At 35.7% G+C, this 23325-nt stretch overlaps 2 protein-coding genes across 3 annotated transcripts; one reads left to right on the top strand and one right to left on the bottom strand.

The window, feature by feature from the left end:
- Positions 1–5742: 5742 nt before the first annotated feature.
- On the bottom strand, positions 5743–7559 carry sult5a1 (sulfotransferase family 5A, member 1). The gene is made up of 6 exons (XM_016453163.1): positions 7391–7559; positions 7041–7249; positions 6828–6954; positions 6633–6730; positions 6358–6538; positions 5743–6126 (listed from the first exon to the last, which is right to left on the bottom strand). Exons 1-6 carry the CDS (start codon positions 7527–7529, stop codon positions 5999–6001), a joined length of 882 nt encoding a protein of 293 aa, XP_016308649.1. The 5' UTR covers positions 7530–7559; the 3' UTR covers positions 5743–5998.
- Positions 7560–9775: 2216 nt separating this feature from the next.
- Positions 9776–21604, top strand: dpep1 (dipeptidase 1). Of its 2 annotated transcripts, none has more exons than XM_016453162.1 (10): positions 9776–9895; positions 12448–12574; positions 12672–12804; positions 13164–13314; positions 13786–13855; positions 14810–14986; positions 19998–20082; positions 20200–20275; positions 20468–20603; positions 20734–21604. In XM_016453162.1, the coding sequence occupies exons 2-10, from the start codon at positions 12470–12472 to the stop codon at positions 20902–20904; spliced, it is 1104 nt and encodes a 367-aa protein (XP_016308648.1). In that variant the 5' UTR covers positions 9776–9895; positions 12448–12469; the 3' UTR covers positions 20905–21604. The 2 variants fall into 2 exon arrangements, with proteins under 2 accessions (XP_016308648.1, XP_016308647.1); XM_016453161.1 differs by lacking the exon at positions 9776–9895 and adding an exon at positions 11056–11402.
- The last annotated feature ends 1721 nt before the right edge of the window (positions 21605–23325 follow it).

The following is a 23325-nucleotide window of genomic DNA, read 5'->3' as shown; positions in this document are numbered from 1 at the left end:
TGAGAACATTTGGTTTAATCACCAAAACAACAGTAAGATATTTTTTCAACTTAGTACTTTTAACAATCAGTTCATTCAGTAGCAAACAATACAAGGTACAGGTTTCAAATCACCCTCGGTGCTGAATGGATGTTACTGTACACACTTACGTTCAGACAAAAGCTATATTTATAAATAAAAAAAAAAAAATAAAAAAAACACCTTTATGCAACATGAAAATGTGATCAAAGAACACATCAAAAGTCATTTACATACGCAAGCAAAAAAAGTTTTTTATTTTAATTTACAACAATTCTGTTATTGCATTTGAAAAACCCAAACAACAACCTGTAAATGTAGACCTGAAATTCACATTAATGATCAATTTCAACATTTGGCCATACATTTATCAACATCACAGTGAATGTCTTCATTGTTCAGGCACCGCGGGAAAAACCTTCTGGCATGACGAATCCAGGCTTGACATTGCTCTGCAGTTATATCACCACAAGCTTCATCCATGGCATGAAGAAGGGTGACATGCTCATGGGGATGGCGATCATACACCTTCCACCACCATGTAGAGAAGAATTCCTCAATTGGGTTGAGGAAAGGAGAGTATGGGGGAAGGTAGAGGGTCATGAACCGAGGATGTGCCCGAAACCATTCCCGAACCAGCTCTAAATGGTGGAAACTGACATTGTCCCACACGATAACATAGATGACATCTTCACCCTGACAGGCCTGCTCAAGCTCATTTAGAAAAGCTATGAGGTGTTCAGTGTTGTATGATCCTAGAACTGGTCTCCAGCCTACCACACCATCTTCAGATATAGCTGCACACACTGAGATGTTTCCCCCACGTTGTCCAGGCACTTGGATGGTTGCCCTTTGGCCAATAAGGTTACATTCACGGCGTCTGGTTTTTGCCAGATTGAAACTGGCCTCATCAACAAAAATATACTTGTGATGATTCACAGCAGCGTCCAGCTCCATCACCCTCTAAAATAATTATTTGGTTAGCTCTTTTACAAATAGTTGACATTGTTAGTCAGTACTGTAAATTGCATGTCATACAGTACACCAATTTAGTGTTGTACCGGAACATATTCTGAACGCAGTGGTTTCACCCGGGCATTGTTTCTCTCAAAAGGCACCAAGTTGACAATTACATGTTGTTCTTCTATACAGTAATGCCATTACTGTAACAGTACTATATTGTAAAAGTATAGTGAAGTTACTATAGCAGACTTACCAGTTTTCTTGGCAAAAAATTCTGATGATAGAGCTGACAGTTGACCTTTGTAAGTTACGCTGAACTAACCTGGCAGCCTCTGCCATGGTAAGGTCTCTGTTAACCACATGGTCAGCAATGATGGCCCGGACTTCATTAGAGATGATGGTGTGCTGTCTTCTGCCTACATTTCTCTGAAGACCACCTCTCTTGAGGAGCACCACCACCTCTTTGTCTTGGCCCACGTCCACCTCTCTGTTGAGGAGCACCACTACCGCTTTCTCTTGGTCCATGTCCACCTCTCTGTTGAGGAGCACCACCACCTCTTTCTCTTGGTCCATGTCCACCTCTCTGTTGTGGAGCACCACCACTTCTTTGTCTTGGCCCACGTCCACCTCTCTGTTGAGGAGCACCACCACCTCTTTCTCTTGGCCCACGTCCACCTCTCTGTTAAGGAGCACCACCACCTCTTTCTCTTGGTCCATGTCCACCTCCATGTTGAGGAGCACCACCACCTCTTCGATGCAGGTTTCCTCTCTCTACACTTTATGAAAGGCAGTTACTGTGAATGAAACATTTATATAGATGAAACACTTATTTTGTGTAGTGAAAAGGATATTTTGTGATTATGTGTATTGTACTAACATAATTGAAAATATGCAGAAATGTTTGAAAAAAGTGCAGATCTGTTGTGATATTAGTACTAAGAGTTTTGAAAATTTACCAATTGTTTGTGAAAATTGCGCCAAAGCAATTAAAAAAAAACTGTAAAAAATAATAATATTGACTGTCATACTGAATTATGTAATAAAAAGTCAATAATTTTTACAGCACATTCCATAAAAATGGTTTATTACTTTACTGTGTGCATTTTTTATCTAAGCAAACATGAGAAAGCACATCACATACCATTTTAGCTTATTAAAAATGTAAAGCTCTGCGGCAGAATGTTACTTTCCACCTTGTGCTGTCAAATAGGCTTTACTTTTGTAAAGAACACTTAAAGAGTGGAGCTGCTAAGGTTATATAAGCACATATCTTGTGCCCATCATTCTGGAACCAAAGAAGCACGTAGAGTAGATTAACTGACTGATACACTTCCTGAAAATCCTGACTGCTTCTGAATAGCTGCACATCCTGCACATAAACCACAGTTTAGGTTAATCTTGAATTAAGTTCTTCTGTTTTCCACCAAGCATCTCAATTAATTTTAGTGAACAGATTATATTTATGTGTGTATGTCCTAAATGTATTAGACTCAACCTTGAAAATATTTAAATCAAATACAGTTGTGAAACTCACACATCACATATACAAACTCTGGAGTCGGGGCTGGATTCACAAAACATTCTAAAGAATAAAAATCTTCTCAAGAAATAAGTTAAGATTGTTCAAAACTTAAGAATAATTTAAATTCTTGAAAAGAATCTTCTTAAAAATCTAAGTAAACAACTAAAGAATTTAATGAATTTATTGGGTTATTTCAAGAATTAGTGAATTTATTGGGTTATTTCAAATTAATCGTTGTAATTAAGCATTACAACTTAACACTATAGGTGCATGTAATACATAGTAGGACTCTGCACAAGTTTTCTGAAGTAACACCAATGACGGATAATGAAAACAATGATCAGTCATGATTATTTGTGAAGCGACTTCTTGGCAGTATTCAGAACATATGAACACACCTAAACACAGGACGCTTTTGCTATTGTACACATTACAGTAATGTACACATTACAGTAAAATGCAGACAGCGTAAAATAGGCAACCCTTGAAGTGTTTTTCATTGAGTTTATCAGCGAGATCATATCTTCAGCAAGAACAGACATTTATTCAGTCAAATAATGCTGAACGATCATTTTCTTCATAAGAAACAATTTTAAGAATATGTTTTGAGAACTTCTAAAGAATTGCACCTAGGAACATTCTTACAAACTTCTTGGAATTTATTTAATTTATGGAAAGACATTTCTTAAGAAGGCTTTTCGTGAATCTGGCCCCCAGGTCAATAAAAAGGCTCTTACTAAAACACCATACTGTCTATTAACTATTACGTAATCTCCTAGTTCTAGTGTCAGTGTATAATTTTACTGTGAATTATCTTCATATGAGGAGAAAAATACGGTTTTGGGAATTCAAAAAATAAATAAAAAATATGACTGATAAACTGACTCCTTTCTGATGTTCTCTACAGGGGTAAATCACATAAACCTACTCCAGCTTCTGAGCCTGTTGGGCCATTCCCCACCATCAGAGGTCACCCTCAATTGAATACACAAAAAATGCTTACAGTCCCAATTTCCAAACCTTTCACTAATGACTATACTCGTCTATGATGTGAAATGCAATAGGGAACAAATGTCTGTTTTACGAGTTAAAAACGACTGAGGACTGAGGCTACTCTGTTTGTGTAAAAAAGGTATGGCTCTCTACCAATGACCTGCTGCTTCAGGTGCCCGCCCATAAGTTGGCTCCCTGATTCGTTGGGCCAGAGCAGCTTTGGTTGCCCTATTTGATCTGTCACGTCTACCCAGTTGCACCTGTTCTGTCCGCTCTATATCTATGTTTGCTCTGCACCTCTTCAGTGTCAGGGTGTTTTGCTTGTTCTTACCTGCCCTCTGTCATTCTGTCAGTTCAGTCTTGTGATGATTGTGTTTGTTTTTCTACAGATTTTCTACTGTGTTTATGGAGATGACGAAAACATACAAGAAATAATAATTTGAGACAGCAATTTCTCACCAAATCTGACTTGAAAAAAAAATAATACTATTTAAATTTGAGGGAACACAAATAATTTTTTGTATTCACTGTATAATGAATTTCATTTTTTTAAACAAATAATCATCCTTGGGGCAGCTTTAAATCTGCTGTTGAGACTTTGATTCATTCTCTCACTTCTTTTGTAAAAGAGCAAAGACCCAAATATTGCATTCAGGCAGCTGTTAGAGAACATGACGAAATGCAAGAGAACTTGACAAACATGGTTATTTTAATATGAGTGAATTATTATACCTGTTGAGGCAGGTGACACAGGAGGACCAAGCAGAAAATGTTGGGGACTTTCCTTTATAAAGTACAAATTATTACACCACTACATGATAGTGCAGTTGCATTACAATATGCCGTAGATCACACATTATATAATGTTTTTTTTTTTTTTTTTTTTTTTTTTTTTTTTTTTTTTTTTTTTTTTTTTTTTTTTTTTTTTTTTTTTTTTTTTTTTTGCTTTATAGCTTAGTGTAACAAATAGGTCCACTTGTTTATAACAGTCCTCTAGGGATTTGTGTGAATGTCTAGTCAACCAAGAGTTAGTCCTTCCTTTTCTCCCTCTTCCATTGCAAAAGTTTCCACTGTCCATATGATTAAAAAAAAACAAATGAACCATGTTTCTACAGGCCTGTATGTCTTTGCCTTTGCCAAGACTGTCTTGAGGTCCTTCTTCAGTAATTACAATGCTAATGGCCATAGATTGCAGAAGACAGGTTCGAAATGCAAATGCCACATGTGATATGCTCAATGTGTCAGATCGCAACTACAGCCCTGTATGTTCATTAGATTGCCTACTATTTTCCACATTCTTGTCCTCCTCTATATAAAACAACCTTAAAATACATTATGTATAACATTTAAATGGATCAGTTATGTTTTACCATATTCAAAAAAGTAACTTAATAAATCTATGATCAATTTCAAATAAATGCAGCTTTAGCATCTTTTTATAATGTGAGGGGCATGATGTTTTAGATTCTAGAGGGCATTTGATTGGACAAGCTGAAATCAGAAACAATGACCTTAAGGCTAAAATATTCATATTAAATCCACAAGACTTCTATTTTGATTTCATGGGAATTTTAACAAACCCCCCTGCACCCCAGGGCGCCAGTTCTTTGTACAGAGCATAACATGATGTCTTTTACACGAGAGACCGGCAGACTCAGCTAGAAATGTTGTTTCATTTCAAGTGCCATCAATCATTTGAAGTGCAGCACAGGTGCAGTACCCCTCCTCTAAACACTTCACTCTCTTCACTAAAAAAAATACAATTTTAAATATCTGGCTTTTTAGATTCACACGAACATCTAATGAGCTCAGCTCAGCTTGAACATCCCTGAGAGTGGCATTTTGCTTGACACAGTTTTTATCACCCATTGTCCATTGTCACAGCTGGAGTGTAATTTCACTGGATAACAGGTTCAAAATGACCACAATTAGCACAAGAGCAAAGGTTGTAAATAAAGTAGGTTTATATAAATCATTATGCTTCAAGAGCATAATTATATATTAAGTAAACAGATTGATAAAATTACACTTAAATTCATTATATTGCCTTGTAAAATACACATCAAGAATGTCACGTAATCAACATCATAATTCCACCTATCTGATATACTGTACATATTACATATAATTTTTGTTAATCTTCAAACATTACTACTTTACTATACTTATAGTACTTAGGTCACATTGAATAAAATACAATAAATATAAAATGATTAGTAATGTATTATGTAAATAATGCTACATTTCTCTTTTAAGGTCTCAGGCTGAAGGTTTTTATATATACACACATATATATATATATATATAAAGTTAAGAAAAAAACATAAAGGAATGAAATACTTTAGCTTACCCACTTACTGGGCATTTCAGTGTGAAATATTAGAAACATTTCCAAATGTAAATTGAAGAATATTATCAGTGATGAGCGGTTATGTGAGTAGAACGATCTCTCTGGGTGTGTGGGATTCTGAAGTATTAATGGTCATCAGGGGCCTTCAAGGGTCATAAAGTCTTCTCAGGGCATTCCCATTTAAACAGCAGTGAGGAATCGGTCATCTGTGAAGAGTACATGTCATCAACAAGACGACTCTGCTCCTCAGTGAATGTGTTCTTCCAGTCTCCGACTTTACCTTAAAGATGGGATTGTAGTGTTTAGAAGATTAAAAACCTTGAAAAAAATGTAACTTAAAATAACCAACATTTTGGGCAGGACATTTCATGCAGGTTGTCTTTAAAATATTGCTTTTTTGAGTCAAAATATTGTTTCTACTCCATTTTCAATTATTTCACCATTATACTATATATCATCAAAAACGATTGTACCAATGATTAAAGCAAACAATAAAAAGGCATTTACATACCTGTCCTCATGAACTTGCCCTTGCTGTGGTCCATGATCTCCTGAGGGATGAGAGTGTAGTTCGCCATGGTATTTTCCTTCATGCTATTGAAGCTACAGTGCTTCTGAGCAAGGATCAGCTCATCCTCAGTTAAAGGACACTGCAGGAAACGACTCACTTTCTGAACAGACCCGTGAAGATCCTGATAATATTGAAAAATTGCAAATTGAAACTACTTGTTTAAGTTCATCTGTATGTGGTCAATAAAAATGAATGAATTCTTAAAGTCATCCTACCTGACACATTTCCTCATATGTGATGTAAAGAAAGTTGTGGATATCTTTTGCGTGACTAGTCCAGTCGTTGACATGGTCAAACCAAGACCCATAATGCACTGATGGGGAAAAAAAACACAATAAATTATTTAATGGGTTGTAAGGGAAATGAAAGTGGCTCAAACCCAAACTGGTAATACTAGTCTATCAACTAACCTGCGCCCTTCAGGAAATCATTCAGAAAATCAGAGAAAGTGCCTGGGTCAGGCAGAAAATTGGCCATCTTGTGGAAGTGATAGTATGAAACAGACACATCTTTGAGATTTCTGGCTATATATATAACCTGAGGAATGGCAAACATTTGTCACTTGCAAGAAAATTCAACCAAGAAGTGATAAAACTCAATTTGTGGTTTGCCCATCTACTCACCTTTGCTTTGGAGTGTTGCAGGGCCGGTGCCAGCAGCTGGCACGGCAGATGTGTAGTAATAATACGAGGCCCAGTAGAGGCTTTTAGAACATCAGCGCAGTAGTACTGCTCAAGCCATGGTGCACGGGCCCAGTTGGGCTGAGTTTGGGCAATAGTTGGGTCCCCTTTACCCAAAACTAGAGTGATGATTTCCTGCATCCATGTGGTTCCTAAGAATAAAGGAAAGTAATTCTTGAAAGGCATTAATAATAACTTGCTTGGAAAAAAGGTAGCTTACCATTTTAATTTCAATACATAACCTAAATAAAAATTGCCTAAAGATGAACACAGAAAATGCATTTCATTATTACCTGATTTTGGGTAGGTGACAATTACAGTATCTGTGTCCTGAAACTTGAATTTGGTCGCATAATTCAATGAGTCTTTAGTATGCATGTGCCCAGGAAACATGATGCTGTGAAAAGTTTCCGTGACATCTAGACGAGCCATGTCTGTTTGTGTGCAAATGCAAAATGAATATAGAACAGACAGTGTGATGATCTGACAACAGTGTTAAACTGTCAACTTATATATGATGGAAAACGGAAGAAGACTGATGTCACAAACCAATAAGTTGAAAGGGGAAGTACATAAGCAAGGGATGCAGAAATTACCTGAGAAACCGGTTACCGAGTAAATTCCATGTCAAACCCACGCAAATGGATTTGTTGTTTGCTATAATATATAATTTGCCTAGCAAAGTTTTTTTTATTTGCATATTGTAATATCATCATAGGACATTAATGTTGGTAGCTTGGTTTCCCTTTGACCTTGTTCATCTTTGACTTTGAGTCTTTTAAGTCGATCAGTGACAGTTTTATTCAGTGGCAAACTTAAAATACAGTTTGCTTATCTGATGACAAAAATGCATTTAATGGAGGCAATTGTTTATTTCACCTTTACATACTGTTTTCAACCCACACAAATGCAACTTATTTTCATTTTACTGAATCCCACCAGTTGCAAATGTATTTAAAAATCAGTTTCTAAAGTCTATAAAAGGGTTTGTTGATGTGGCTCATTTATATAAATTGCAGGTTGTTTGGATCTCATGTGAACATTGTTACATGGATGTGGTAATCATAACCAAAGCCATTAACTTCCTAGAAGTTCAAACCACCAGGAAAGTCCTCATATACGTCATGATTGCAGAAGATGGTCACCTCTGTATAATAACACTCAGTAAATAATATATGTTCCCTTTCATGGGAACTTCGAACTGCGTCCTCTAGGGGTCGCTATGGGGAACGCCTCGTCGTGACCCGTGTCTGAAGCATACATTGAAAAAACACCAACTCATTGGCCGGCGACAGCAATGACGTCACTACCGGTGCGACTATAGTATAAATAGGCGCCGGGAGCACACATTCTCTTCTTCGTCTTCATTGACTGTTCTGTTTGAAGCGTGCATTTCAAAGGAAAAAAGTAAGAGCTATCTCTTTCATTATGGCGAGCACTAGCAGAGCATTTAGAAGGTGTGTGCATCCATGTCATCGCTATTTGACACCAGATGACACACACGATCTATGTGTTGTTTGTTTGGGCGAAGAGCACGCACGCGATGTCCTCGAGGGGGCAATCTGCGCACATTGTGAGTTTTTTCCAATGAAAAAACTCCGTTCTCGTTTGTTTCTCTTATCGAGTAAAGAGGGGCAACCATCTGCTTCCCGCGGTTCAGGACCCGCCGCTGCTGAGGCACGGAGGAGAATGAGCTCGTGGGGATCTCAGGTGGACCTGGCCGATGAGTTTAAAGAGGGGCTTTCCCTCTCGCGCTCATCGGCAGCGGGCGAGAGACAGCCGCTGGAGGATGATGTTCTCTCTTTAACATCATCTGATCCAAGGGCCAGTGCTCTGCTGGGTTCAACCCAGGAAGAGCAGGGAATGGATGAAGAGAGCGAAGAAGCTGAGGCTGAGCCTTCTCAATCCTCCTGCCCTGCGTATGATGAGCTTTTAGAGGTTATGGATTTGCACTCCCCTCAGCATGGTGGCGTGGGTATACCGTTCCCCATAGCGACCCCTAGAGGACGCAGTTCGAAGTTCCCATGAAAGGGAACGTCTCAGGTTACTTATGTAACCATGGTTCCCTGAGTAGGGAACGAGACACTGCGCCCTCTAGGTTTCTTGCCATGCTGCGGACGCAAGCTTCAGACAAAGAAGTGAATGATGTGTGCTCCCGGCGCCTATTTATACTATAGTCGCACCGGTAGTGACGTCATGGCTGTCGACGGCCAACGAGTTGGTGTTTTTTCAATGTATGCTTCAGACACGGGTCACGACGAGGCGTTCCCTATAGCGACCCCTAGAGGACGCAGTGTCTCGTTCCCTACTCAGGGAACCATGGTTACATAAGTAACCTGAGACATTTTATATATGTTACAATATGTTGTTTCAAATTATTAACCATTGGTTTTTAAAGCATTGTTGGATTAAATGCAACAAAATAAAAGTAAACAGACTTAAATTAAATAAAGTCAACAAATTAACTAACTAAATAAATAGAAGTTTTCGAGTTCATAGTTTTAGAAATCAACAAACCTAAAGCAACAAGAAGCTTTTAACCTGAAACTTGCTGACCTTAAACATGATAACCTTAATGGAAAAATAGTCATGGTGAATCAACCAATGTGTAAAGTCTGATAAATGTGAAGCTTAAAATAGAGCAGTCTTGTGCTCAGTAATGTACTGTGGTCTGGGCCGTTCTTTGGGCGGTGCAACAAACCGCGCTTTGAGGGGGCCCCGCGACGAATGGACCGAGGGGGGCCCCACTCCCTACCTCGCACCGGGCCCCGTGTCAGCTAAGGACGGCCCTGACTGTGGTAAGTACACCATGGCACTGGTGACAAACACAAAAACACCTAGCTACGATGGTGCAGAAGAGTAATCAGGTTACACATTCATTTCTCTCAAACCGAAATTGATTTTTTTTTATGATTTTGCACTGCCTTCTCAAGTCATTATATATTGTGAAGTGATAACATATTAACAAGTATATCAAAGATTTCTTTTCAAATTGGTCTGCTCATTTATTGCAAGATTGGTGCATATTTTGAGAAAACAGGAAGCGCTATATAAAACATTTGAGGGGGGGAAAAATGCTGTATTTGTGTCATAAGCAGGTCAGTTTTGTCAAAGAGGATGTACAACTCACATGCAGAAAGATCTAGCAACATATACTATTTGTTTTCATGATTAGATGATAGCTCAGTTAGTCTGGGGAAAAATAATATAATTATGATTAAAATTCAGGATTATAGCACCCTGTTCTCCAGTCAAGGTGTTTTTTATTAACCAAACCCATTCCATAAACATCACTCTTTGGTTTTACATGAGCTTTTATTGCAAGTAAAAACCTTGAGGTGCAAATGCAGTATCAGGGAAAAAATAGGAATAAAAAAAGCCTCTTATAGCCTCTTCCAATAAGTGTGAATAAATTTGTCTGAGCAGAAATGTGTTATGAAATGGCTTTATGGTATGCTGACTTTAAAAGAAGGGTTGCTAGTTCTACCGTCACAGAAGCAAGCCATGAGTCATCACCTTTGTGGCCTTGACTAAGGTGCTCTGGATAAGGATTTTTGCAGCACTAACATTGCAACAACAGAACTGCAACAACAACAGCAGTGACCAAAGTTGCACCCTATACGCTTATTCTTTTATATAGTGAATGGCATATTCACTGCATGAGAAAGCGGTGAATAAAAATGAGTGAGCAAATTCAAAGAATGCAAAACATTTTGTTATTTATTTATTTATTTATTTATTGCTATTCAATTAGTTGAGAGCCTAACAGTGCATTACTGAGTGTTCATCCTAATGATTGAATGGGCCAGAGAGTGCACACAGCCCTCACATGGACTTTAAACAACAAAATGAAAAATTGACTGTACTTTTACACAATCACTTATATCACCTTTCTCTGTAATTAAAAATAAAGATGTGGCTTTTATGGGACAACTGTCCAGTTTATGGGACATTTTTACAACCCAAAATTATACATTAACTTATATTGAGCATTATTATGATGAAAATGTAATCCCTAACACTGGTCTTTCAACCTTAGAGTATCTCTACACATAATCAGAGAGAAAAGAAGATAAACATCTGTGGATCTAAGCAGTAATCTGAAAACAAGAAGAGCTGAGATAGGTAGAGTTATTTGAGGAGAAATTCATAATTAAAGGATACAGAGTGGGTAAACAGTGTTGTGATGATGGATTGGGTCAAGACTGTTTGTTTAGTGCTCTGGGCTTTCACATTCAGCTCAGTTGCAGATTATTTAAAAGAGCAAGCCCTGAAACTGATGGCTGACACTCCACTTATAGATGGGTAAGTCAATCTATTTATCTACACTGTAAAGAGAGAGAGAGAGATAGAGAGATCTAATGGATAGGAAAGTGAAAAAAAAGTTTTGAAACATTTATATAAACAAGATATTCAACGTTAATCATAACCTTAACATAACATAACATAACATAATACCTTGTGGCAATTTTACTTCTTAGGTAGCCTAAAAATATTTTTTTTTTATGAAAAATGAGATCTCTAAGTTGAAATGTCATGATGAAATATGTGACCCTGGCCTGGCCCACAAAAACAGTCATAAGTGTAAATTTTTCGAAATTGAGATTTATACATGTCTGAAAGCTGAATAAATAAGCTTTCCATTGATGGAAATTCCAATTCCATTGTTTGTTAGGATAGGACAATATTTGGCCGAGATACAACTATTTGAAAATATGGAATCTGAGGGTGCAAAAAAATCAATATATTGAGAAAATTGCCTTTAAAATTGTCCAAATGACGTCCTTAGCAGTGCATATTACTAATCAAAAATGAAATTACAAAATATCTTCATGGAACATGATCTTTAATTAATATCCTAATGATTTTTGGCATAAAAGAAAAATGTATAATTTTGACACATACAATGTATTTTTTGTTATTTCTACAAATATACCCGTGCAACTTAAGACTGGTTTTGTGGTCCAGGGTCACATATATACTTTTAAATGGAATATTGTAGTGTTTATTATAAATGTTTTATCTGTGCATAATGCATATTATTATTATTTTAAAGTCATGTGCCCTCATAATCTTTAAATAAAAACATTGTTTATATAAACAGCACTTTCAGAATCTGAAATCAGATTGGATTCCTTCTCATATATGAAAATTGGTGCATGTCCTTTTTAAAGGGTACTGCACCAGTGACCGCTTACATTTTTTTCTGAAATTGTAAAAGGAAGGAAGAAATAGGAATAGAAAGTGTAATTCACAGTTACTTCAATTTTCAAGCAAACTTTCAATGTTTTTAATCTCATTATTATCTCTGATTCTATTTGAAAGTGACTTGAAATCTTTTATAAAACAGGCACAATGACCTTCCCTGGCAGATGAGGAGCTTGTTTAATAATCAGCTCAACACGGTGGACTTGTACAAACTAAACACCACACACACCAACATCCCAAAAATCAAAGAAGGGCGCCTCTCAGCACAGGTACAAGCACAAACAAACAGGCCTATATACACAACATACGAACATTCACCATAATGGGCAAACTGAACGTGTGGTAATATTTGTTTTTCTGTTGCAGTTCTGGGCAGCTTATGTACCATGTGATACCCAGTACAAAGACGCAGTCAGACAGACCTTGGAACAGATTGATGTAATCCACAGAATGTGTCACGAATACCCAGAAGTGTTCAAATTTGCTGCTAGCAGTCAAGGTAAAACAGTGAAGCAACAGTAAATACTGTAGGAATCCTTGTAATAACTCAAAGTGAATCAAATAGATGTCAGTATTGAATACAATGACATGTTTGCAGTACACCCAGGGCTACCATTTTTGCTACAACATGAATGATATTGGGGTAAAGGGGGTAAAATGGAAAAAAAATCCATAATCTTATATAAAGAAGGTTAGGAGTGACCTCAACAACCACAAACATGCACTGTAACAACCACACATCAACACCATATTCCTAAAGCACCCTGGAATTATTGTGGTAGTGATAAAGTGTAAAACCGTATGTGTATTTGTAATTGTTTATAGTTTTTAAACTAAAACGAAAATGTTTTGTTGCAGATATATTGGACACCTTTGAACAGAATAAGACAGCGAGTCTGATTGGGGTAGAAGGTGGACATTCGATTGACAGCAGTTTGGGTACTCTGCGCACTATGTACCAACTGGGTGTCCGCTACCTCACTATCACACATAGCTGCAACACACCATGGTGAGTGGCTATTCCCCGGAGAGTACTTACCGTACTTCATAGCACTTTAAATAAAAAGATGGTCTGAGATGACAGCATAAATGCATTCACCTTAAAATAGAACATACAGGTTGATCCAGCAAGGTGAGGAAACAACAGTTCAAATTATGATTTCAACAGTTTAGAATGAAGTAAACATAAATCTGTCCGAAAACTGTGCCAAAGGCATTCTACTGGGTTTTTATAACACACCCACATAACACTGACAATAGTAATGTGGGGAATTAAGAGGGAAATTCACGGAATGTTCAACAGCTATTCCACAGAATTCATATTTTGCTTTTAAGGTGGGTTTAAAATAAAAGCTACATTGGGTTTCAAAAGAACTGACCACATAAAAGGCCACACAAGTGCACGTGCCCATCTGATTAGAGAAGGGGAAGAATTTCAGCTGAAGATTCTTTACCCTGTTTTGGTCTCACTTCCTTCTAGGGCAGACAACTGGCTGGTGGACACAGGATCTGAGCCTGAAGTGCATGGCGGTTTGTCTGAGTTTGGCAAGGTTAGACACAGAGATGCTTTAATGTCAGATTTCTACAATCAGTCAATCAATCAATCAATCAATCAATCAATCAATCAATCAATCAATCAATCAATCAATCAATCAATCAATCAATCAATCAATCAATCAATCAATCAATCAATCAATCAATCAATCAATCAATCAATCAATCAATCAATCAATCAATCAATCAATCAATCAATCAATCAATCAATCAATCAATCAATCGTTCAATCGTTCAATCAAGCAATCAATCAATCAATCAATCAATCTATTTTCCCAAAAATAAAAGCATTCATGCAAAGTAAAACGATTATTTATTATAAAAACTATATACCATGCTTAGTAATGCATTTACTTTAGATATAAGCCAAAATTATGTATGTGAAGTCAACATATATGTATATTGCTTTTTAAAAGCTATTAAATTTAAATTTGCTGTTAAATTTGCTATAATATGAAATTAGAATTTTCACTTAAAATATCTTTTTTTTTGCTAAAAACATTTGGATTGTAATTTTGTTGTTTCATTTAGTTTACTTATTAATAAAGACAACTTACAGACTTCAAAGACCTTAATTTTTTTGTGATGTCTAAAATATGCATCGTATTTTCTGTTACAGACAGTATATATACATCACATACAGTATATATATATATATATATATATATATATAGTTTATATTTTATATATATAGACAAAATTGTGTCTTTTATTTTTTTCTAAGGTGAGTGTTAGAGCTTTTTTCTTAAACTATATATAGAATAAAAAACATATTTTATTGTGGCACATTATTTACAGGACAGTTATTAACATAAAGCATGTAGTGAACTCTAAAATGTTATTAACTTTGGACATGGTTATTGTAGGCCACCCTAACTTGCTGTTGTCTTTTAGAGAAAGCTTTACTCATTATTGCTGTCTGCAGTGACCAGTTTGATTTGTCCTTTCAGCAAGTGATCTGGGAAATGAACCGCATTGGAATGCTGATTGACCTGTCTCATGTGTCTGAGAAGGTCATGAATCAGGTGCTGGATATCTCTAAAGCTCCTGTTATCTTCAGCCACTCTTCTGCCTACAGCATCTGTAATCACAAGAGAAATGTTCCTGATGATGTTCTCATGAGAGTGGTAAGAGTACCATCAATTTACAACCTCAAAATGTTACACAACAGAGTTTATTGCCCAAAAAGAATTGACTGTGACGCACTTACTCTTCCATATTCATAAAACGTTTGCAATACGTTACTCATTACGGATATAAAGAGATGTTATAAAAGCTAAAACCAGATGCTTTAATTAAGCAAAATCACATGGATAATCTCGGCTGTGATTCGGCCATAGCACAAGTCTACAGGTAATCACAGTTATTCTGATGTTCATTATGTTAGGGTGGTTTCACAACAGTGGTTCAGGCTGCAGGATTGCCGAATGACTATAGAAAAGTTATCCAAATGCATAGACAATAGTGCTGGGCAATGTTTAATCACGATTAATCGCATCCAAAATAAAAGTTTTTGTTTACATAATACATGTATGTGTACTGTGTATATTTAATAAAGACACACACATACAGCATATATTTTGAAAATATTTACACGTATTTACATGTATATATTTATATTCATATTATATAAAAATATATCAAATATATTTTTTCTTAAATATATACCTGCATGTGTGTGTATTTATATATAGGCTACATAATAAATATAAGCAGTACACACATATATTATGTACACAAAAACTTTTATTTTGGATGTGATTAATCACAATTAATCATTGCCCAGCACTAATAAACAATAACCGACAACTGAAGACTAACTCAAGAGGGCTATAAATACACAGGGTAATAAATGAACTGAATGAGACACAGGTAAACAATATAATCAATACGTAACTATGGCGACAAGTAAGAATATATTTTGAAACCATGACAACCGAACAAACAGAAAGGACACAAAAGAAACAATGAGTTGCAAACTAGAAATCCATGAAAACAAAACTGAAACCGAGAACTGAACGTGACATGCACAGGCTGAGTTCTGCTTCGTTTTTTTATGGCCTTTCCTCATTAACTTTCCATCGCCTCGTTGACTTATGTACACGTCATTGGCTACGTTTACACTGTCAGTTTTTGGGATTGACAACCGCATTTACTTACAGGTGTGAGTCTGGAAAAGTCCCGTTCACACAGCAACTTACAATAGCTTTTCGAATACTGTCTGCATGAACATGCAACGGGGGTCAAGCATGTATTCCTTACCAGCGACAGACCAAAGTAATATCAAATATCAAAAGTCTTATCACTTTCTGACATGACACGAGTCCAATCGAGCCGTGAGTTTTGGACATCCGCCATATCGTTATTAACCGACAGCAGATTTTATATTTGGGTGGAGAGCAGACCATTTGAGTCGCGCGCAGAACACAAAACTGATGGCAGCAGCTCCAGTGGAGAAAAATTGACTGGATCAAGTGGAGAAAAATTGACTGGATCTAACTTTCAGATGGCACACAGCTCATTTCTCCATCACTGTAAGTTACCGAAACCACACATGAAAACACGCAGTTAGTACAGCAGAACAGCTCTCTCTCGCACTGTACCATGTGACAGACAACTAGTTGTCCAGTCCTGTTTCGATCACAGAGCGCGTGTGTTCAGAGAATGCAGTTGTGAGTCCTGAAAATGTACAGGTGTGAGTTCGGTTACAGAATGCAGTTGTCACGTCTGTAAATAACCGTATTGTGTGTGAACGGAACCGAATGAACGGAATGTGTGAACTGTATTATGGACTCAAATACAGGATTGACAACTGTATTCTGCTGCTGTGTGAACATGGCCAATTGACCCTTTGCAAAAACCCGATCTCCTATGGCGAGCCGTTTTGACTTTTATTCATTCACAGGATATGAATTCTTGATATCAACAGTTCAATTTTTACTAGCTAAAATGCTAATTCTTGATATCAGGAATTAGATTTCTACTAGTAACAATGGCTATTTTTGATATCAGCAATTAAATTTCAACTAGTAAAAAATATTATTCTTGATATCAAGAATTTATATTCTGGGAATGGCAATAGGCAAGCCGTTTTGACTTTTATTCATTTGCAGGATATGAATTCTTGATATCAGCAATTACATTTTCACTAGTTAAAATGCTAATTCTTGATACCAGGGATCTAGTTAAATGTCAGGCTGCTATTCAAATTTAATTCTTGATATCAAGAATTGATTTCTTACTACATGAAATTCCAATTTCACATATCAGAAATACAATTCTTACTAGTAAAAGCCTTTATTTTGATATCAGTAATCACGTGGTTACTAGTGCAAATGTCCATTCTTGGTATCAACAATTGAATTGCCACTAGTAAAAATGTTCATTTTTGATGTCAATCATTTGATTGTCACTATAGTGACAATGTTAATTTCTGATATCATGAATGTGATTGTTACTAGTTAAAAAAAGAGTTATTTTAGATATCAGAAATTACCCTCCTGATTATTGATATCAGAAATACATTTTCAGATATCAGAAATAACAAATGCAACATGATGAAATATATTTACAGAAACCAAGAATTAACTAGTGAATTTCAGCTAGTGACAATTGAATTCCTGGTATCAGGAATTTTTACTAGTAACAATGTAATTATAGACATCAAAAATTATATTTCTGCTGATATGTGTATTTAGAATTTTAACTAGTAAGGAATGCATTTTTGATATCTGTATTAGTTTGGTCGCCCTTTAAACATTTTTAAAACATGTAGGATATGAATTGTTGATATCAACAATTAATTACTGATATCAGAAATGCTGATTGTTGATATCAGGAATTACACATTAAATTTGAAAGCTGAGACCTTGTTTCATTCCAGAAGTAACCTGCTCTGTCTTGTCTGTCTGCATTTTGTCAGTTTCTTCTTTGCTCCACGATGTATTTTTTACTGTGTGGGAACATGATGTGTAGTGTGAGAGCGGCATGGCTTGTCACACATAGCAACAGTAACTAAGGAGCGTGGGTTTTTGTGAAGGGTCAATTAATTATGTTGTACAAGTGCCCACTGCTTGATGTGGAACCCTTGCAATGGGCTGAATTGGAACGTCCCAATATGAGACATTCAATTAGCAGTGACAATTAGCAGACCACTGATGTGCACACATCTTGGCTTATAGGCCTTGATCACGATTACACAACTCCCTAGAATACATTCTAATTGGTCAGTCTTTTGTAGCTAATAGCCATCAACTAGTCAGAACTGAGAGGTTAACCACTAATGGCCAGCATCACTAATCCCCCGAATGCTTCAGAATACTCCAGAAACAGAATTGCATTTTTTAAAGAGAAGTGAGATCGATGTGGCTTTGTGTACACCAAATGTTCCAGTAATTATTATGGCACTGGCTAATGTCAGCATGCTATTAAACCATGGTTCATAACCCTCAAATTGTCTGCAATTAGCATTCAGATTTATGCTCGATTTTCAGCTCTTTTACAAAAGGGGTAAAAGAATGAACAAATGATTATTCTATCATCAATGATTTTTCAAAAATCATTTTCTATTTCAAAAATGAAAATTCTATCATCATTTACTCACCCTCAAGCTGTTCCAAACCTGTATAAGTTCTTCTCTTATGTTGAACATATTTTGTTCTGTGGAAGATTTTGAAGAACATTGGTAACCAAACCAAAGTTGATGGTAGCCACTGATTTACACCGTATTTCTTTCCCATACTATACAATTCAATAACTACCATCAAAATATGTACTTGCGTTTTCCACAAATGAAAGAAACTCATACAAGTTTGTAACAACTTGAGGATGAGTAAATGATGACAGTATTTTCACTTTTGATTGAACTATCCTTTTAACCAATAGGTAAATATCTAAGGCATCTAAACTATCAACATGATTAAAACGTTGCTGAAAACAAATATTATACACAATCTACTACACTACTCATGATGATATTTTATACATTATTAACAAATAAAAGTCCTTTTAGTATAATTCTAAAGACATCAGTTTGTGGAACACATCTTTTTTTTTACTGATTTGAAGTAAAAAAAAAAAAAAAGTTAATATAATATTAGCAATTGCACCAAATTGCATATTTTTGCTCATTTTGGGCCTTTGAATAAAACTGAGGTGGGGTTTTTTTTCTCCTCGAGTGTGAGCTCCATATTCTCCTATATGTGATTTTTCTGACTATTATTTAATATGTAAGGCTTTGCAGGGTTAAGTAGCACTCACATATTATTCAGAAAATGTAAAAATCTGGTTTGTAATTTGTGTGTATGTAAAAGGAGAAGTGTAAAGTAAAATATTCGGTCCCACTTTATATTAAGTGGCCCTAATACCTGTGTACTTACATAGTAACTAGATGTGTACATAGTATGTAACCACAGAGTAAGTACACATTGGTACATAGTATCTACAGCTGTAATGTTTGTGTAACTACACATATGTAACAACCTACTGAATGGTATGTGTAAATACAAATGTGTAACAGGACATTGGTAACAACACTTTTTGGTAATGAAAGTACAAATGTGTAACAGGACTAACGGCACTTTTTGGTAAAGAAATTGTTATACTTTATATTAAGTAAACAATTCCTATGGATTTACCATGTAATTACTCTGATGTTACACAGCAGCGGCCAGTAAGTTAGGCTTTACATATAAATTGTGGTTGGTGTCCAGAATGTTACACTTTATATTAAGTGGACAGTTCCTGAGGAGTTACCATGCAAGTAACACTGGTATTACAGTGGTGAGATCCAACACCTACCTATTTCCACCCCCTGGATCCCATTTCCACCTTTAAACCTACCCATCTCCACCCCCTGGATCAAATTGTTCCAATTACTCTTATACATATTGTTGTTACAAAATGTAGTTATATATGTCCTGTTACACATTTGTACTTACACACACCATTTGGAGGGTTGTTACATGTGTGTAGTTACAGAAATATTACAGCTCTAGATACTATGTACCAATGTGTACTTATACTGTGGTTACATACTACGTACACATCTAGTTACTATGTAAGTACACAGGTTGGTATTAGGGCCACTTAATATAAAGTGGGACCAAATATTCATTTTCCAAAATGTTTCTATTTCAGAAAGAAAAGAGAGGGATTGTCATGGTTAATTTTTATAATGACTACGTAACATGCAAACAAACTGCTGACATCTCAGATGTTGCTGGTGAGTCCTTTTGAAAGCAACCTCAGTGCCTGCATACTGTAGCATTTCTTCATTGGGCACTTTATTATATAAGGCAAGACACCAGTATGTGACTCCACTTCTCTATATGACATTCAGATCACTTTGACCATATCAAGAAAGTGGCTGGCTCTAGTATCATTGGATTTGGAGGAGATTATGACGGTGTGCCAAGGTAAGCATGCTGATTTGTGAATAGACTGCCTGCATTCCAATCTAATGATAATACTGCTCAACGACAATTGTGGTACATTTCACATTTGTAAAGCATGTGTATTGTATACAATAAGAATTGCCTTTAATTGTTTAAGACAAGAAACAGGACTGCATACATAACCATTAATAAATAATGCCATGGTTTGAACAGGGTGCCAGATGGTCTAGAGGATGTATCAAAGTACCCAGACCTGGTGGCTGAACTTCTTAGGCGCAAATGGTCAGAGGATGAGATCAGAGATGCTCTGGGACGAAACCTGCTGAGAGTGTTCAGCGAAGTGGAGGAAGTAAGAGCAATTCACACACAGTCAGGAATACATTAGTTTCAAACTCAGTATAATATCAAATCTACTACCCTGTTTGCTCACTGAACCTTTTTCTAAAAATTCTAAAAAAGTAACTTTTATGTTTTAATAGGTAAGAGATCACCTAAATGGTACCAAACCAGATGATATACCCATCCCTCTTAAAGAAGTTCAAAATCCGTGCAGGACAGACTTTGGTTATCAAGATACATCCAGTTCAACATGCATAAAATCTTTCTATCAGCTAGTCTTGGTTCTGACACTACTGAACAAGTTATTATAACCAACCCCTCAGTTGACTGTATACTCCTGTAGTACTGTTTTTGGAGTATGCAAAGGATCTCTGATAAAGGCCTGTAGAAAAATTCTGTAAGGGAACATTTTAGAGAGTTTAGTTTAGAGCAAGTGTTTTTAAGAAATGTAAAAGAAATTAGACATGTAATTATTTGAAAATTGCCACTTTTCTGTTCAGTGCCATGCAAGTTAAACGTGTGAACAGCTATTTTTTTATTATTACTATTTTCCATATTTTACAAAAATAACAAAGTCATCAAAACTATGAAATAATACAAAGGGAAGTATGGGCATTATGCAATGACTGAAAAAGCAAACTGAAAACATCAGTATTTGTGCCCTGTTTCTATATTTGTCCTGTTAGATTTGATGGTTTTCTGTTGATTTATTAGAGGTAAAAACTAGCAAATTATAGGCAGCTTTATTATTAAATGATGATACTGACCACTCTGTATGACTTGAATTAAAAAAAAAAAAAAAGTAAAAAAGTAACCCATATTAGGCTAATATTCCTGAGACAGAACAATGAATTCCATAAAGTTGACTAGGTTAAATTTAGGACTGTTCTTCACTTAAATGAGCTAAACTGACTTCAAAAGACTGTGGCACATGGATGTATATGATGACAGTAATTGTGTTGACAACATTCAGTGTGTCAGTCTTGTGCTGACTGTAAAAAAAAAAAAAAATCAATCCAAAGGCACCACCTAGTGGACACACCGTTGAATTTTCTGATATATTAATAACTCTTTTCTTAACATCATATCTGTATGATCTTCTTGATAACAATAACAACGCTGATTATTATTATTTTCTTATATTGCTCGTTATTTCTTATTTCTGTTATCTAATTCTAACCTTTACAATAACCTTACTTATAATTCTCTTCTGTACTACTCATTTAAGTTAAAACTACATCACGTTCTCTGCTCTTGTTTGCTATACATTTTACATTAATTGAATGGATATTCTTATATAAAATGCCTCGTACCAATAAAGGTTTTGTGCTAAAAGTGTAACAAAATTATTACCGTGTAAGGTAAATTAGCCCATGGGTTTAGGGGCCTTTTGGCTAGATCAAAGTAAATCACAATAAAGAATATTATATTCATAATATAATATACACTGTAAAAAATTCATGTGAAATCTACAGGAATTTACTGTGTTTGTGCACAGGAAATTACTGTATACTAGTTCACAGTAGAATACTGTAGTTTCAGTCAAAATTGCAGTAATGTAAGAAGTACTGTGAGTGTCACAGTAACCAACAATGTCTTGTAGAAAATCACAGTAACTTTCAATGTATTGTAGAAAACACAACAAGCAATTATGTACTGTAGAAAATTACAGTAACCAACAATGTGCTGTAAAAAAATAATGGATATTATTTATATCCAGCTTAGTTTTCACAAGAGAGTGGGCACGACTATTTGTAACTTGTATGTGTTTGGCTTCTGGTGTCTTTTGCTTCCAGTTATTCCACTGGGATAGAGAAGAAAAACATAGTAGCCTACACTGGCAGCTGGGTTTCCAGCCAATGACTGCATTTAATTTGACCTCACTGTAATTCAATTACATTTTAGGTTTGAATAGAGAATACAGGAAGCAAATGTATTCTTTAATAAAAATAAAAATAAAAAAAATGACCAGAAGGTCATCAAGATTTTATTGTTTTCAAGACATCTAGCAATAAGTGAAGAATGATAAATGAAGCTTGTTATAATGATGAGCAGTTAACTGTGACTGTTGATAAATGAATATTTATATTTAAATCGTGCAACATGCATTATTTATTTCATATTCATTTTATTTTTATTTGGGCTGAACCAATATAACTAAACAGCAATGGAACTTGTCGGTATCAATAGTCTAGTGGTTAGCGCACTGACATATAGTGCAACTGTGGCTTTGGCGACCCATTTTCGATTCCTGGCTTAAGGTCCTTTGCCGATTACATTCCCCACCAATTGTTACACTGTTTACAGTTACATGGTTGCTACTGTAAATGAAAACAGTGAAAATATTTCTAAGTTCACAGTAAGTTACTTGTCACTAGCTGCCAGTTAATTACTGTGAATTTCACAGTCAGTTTCTTACAGTGTATACATAAAACTAAATACGTTAAATTAATATTAGCATATAGGGACAAAGTACCTTGGAATATAAACATCCTAATAAATATTAATTCTAATAATATATATATACATACATTTGAAAGCAAGAATATATTGTCAGGCTGTGTGGTATATATACTGTAACTGAGAAATAGGAATTGAAGTAAGCTAAAAAGAAAAGAAAAGGCAAGCTATGTTAATGATGGTTATAAAACAGGACCTGCATACATATATACTGCATACTACATAAAATGTTTTGTCGTTACACCTAAAAATTTGCTTCATGTTGTATTATC

This window comes from Sinocyclocheilus anshuiensis, unplaced genomic scaffold (genome assembly GCF_001515605.1).
Source record: "Sinocyclocheilus anshuiensis isolate Anshui unplaced genomic scaffold, SAMN03320099.WGS_v1.1 scaffold1317, whole genome shotgun sequence".
NCBI classification, from domain to species: Eukaryota; Metazoa; Chordata; class Actinopteri; order Cypriniformes; family Cyprinidae; genus Sinocyclocheilus; species Sinocyclocheilus anshuiensis.
The sequence above is the reverse complement of the archived record's forward strand: the minus strand, read 5'-3'. Positions and strand labels throughout refer to the sequence as shown.

Excerpts from the sequence above, each read along its gene's own strand:
- sult5a1 (XM_016453163.1), bottom strand. The coding sequence starts at position 7,529 with ATGGCTCGTCTAGATGTCACGGAAACTTTTCACAGCATCATGTTTCCT. Across the intron at positions 7,250-7,390 it reads TGTCACCTACCCAAAATCAG|GAACCACATGGATGCAGGAA; the intron begins GTAATAATGAAA and ends CTTTATTCTTAG. Across the intron at positions 6,539-6,632 it reads CATATGAGGAAATGTGTCAG|GATCTTCACGGGTCTGTTCA; the intron begins GTAGGATGACTT and ends CAATATTATCAG.
- dpep1 (XM_016453161.1), top strand. The coding sequence starts at position 11,284 with ATGATGGATTGGGTCAAGACTGTTTGTTTAGTGCTCTGGGCTTTCACA. Across the intron at positions 11,403-12,447 it reads GACACTCCACTTATAGATGG|GCACAATGACCTTCCCTGGC; the intron begins GTAAGTCAATCT and ends TTTATAAAACAG. Across the intron at positions 20,604-20,733 it reads TGTTCAGCGAAGTGGAGGAA|GTAAGAGATCACCTAAATGG; the intron begins GTAAGAGCAATT and ends ATGTTTTAATAG.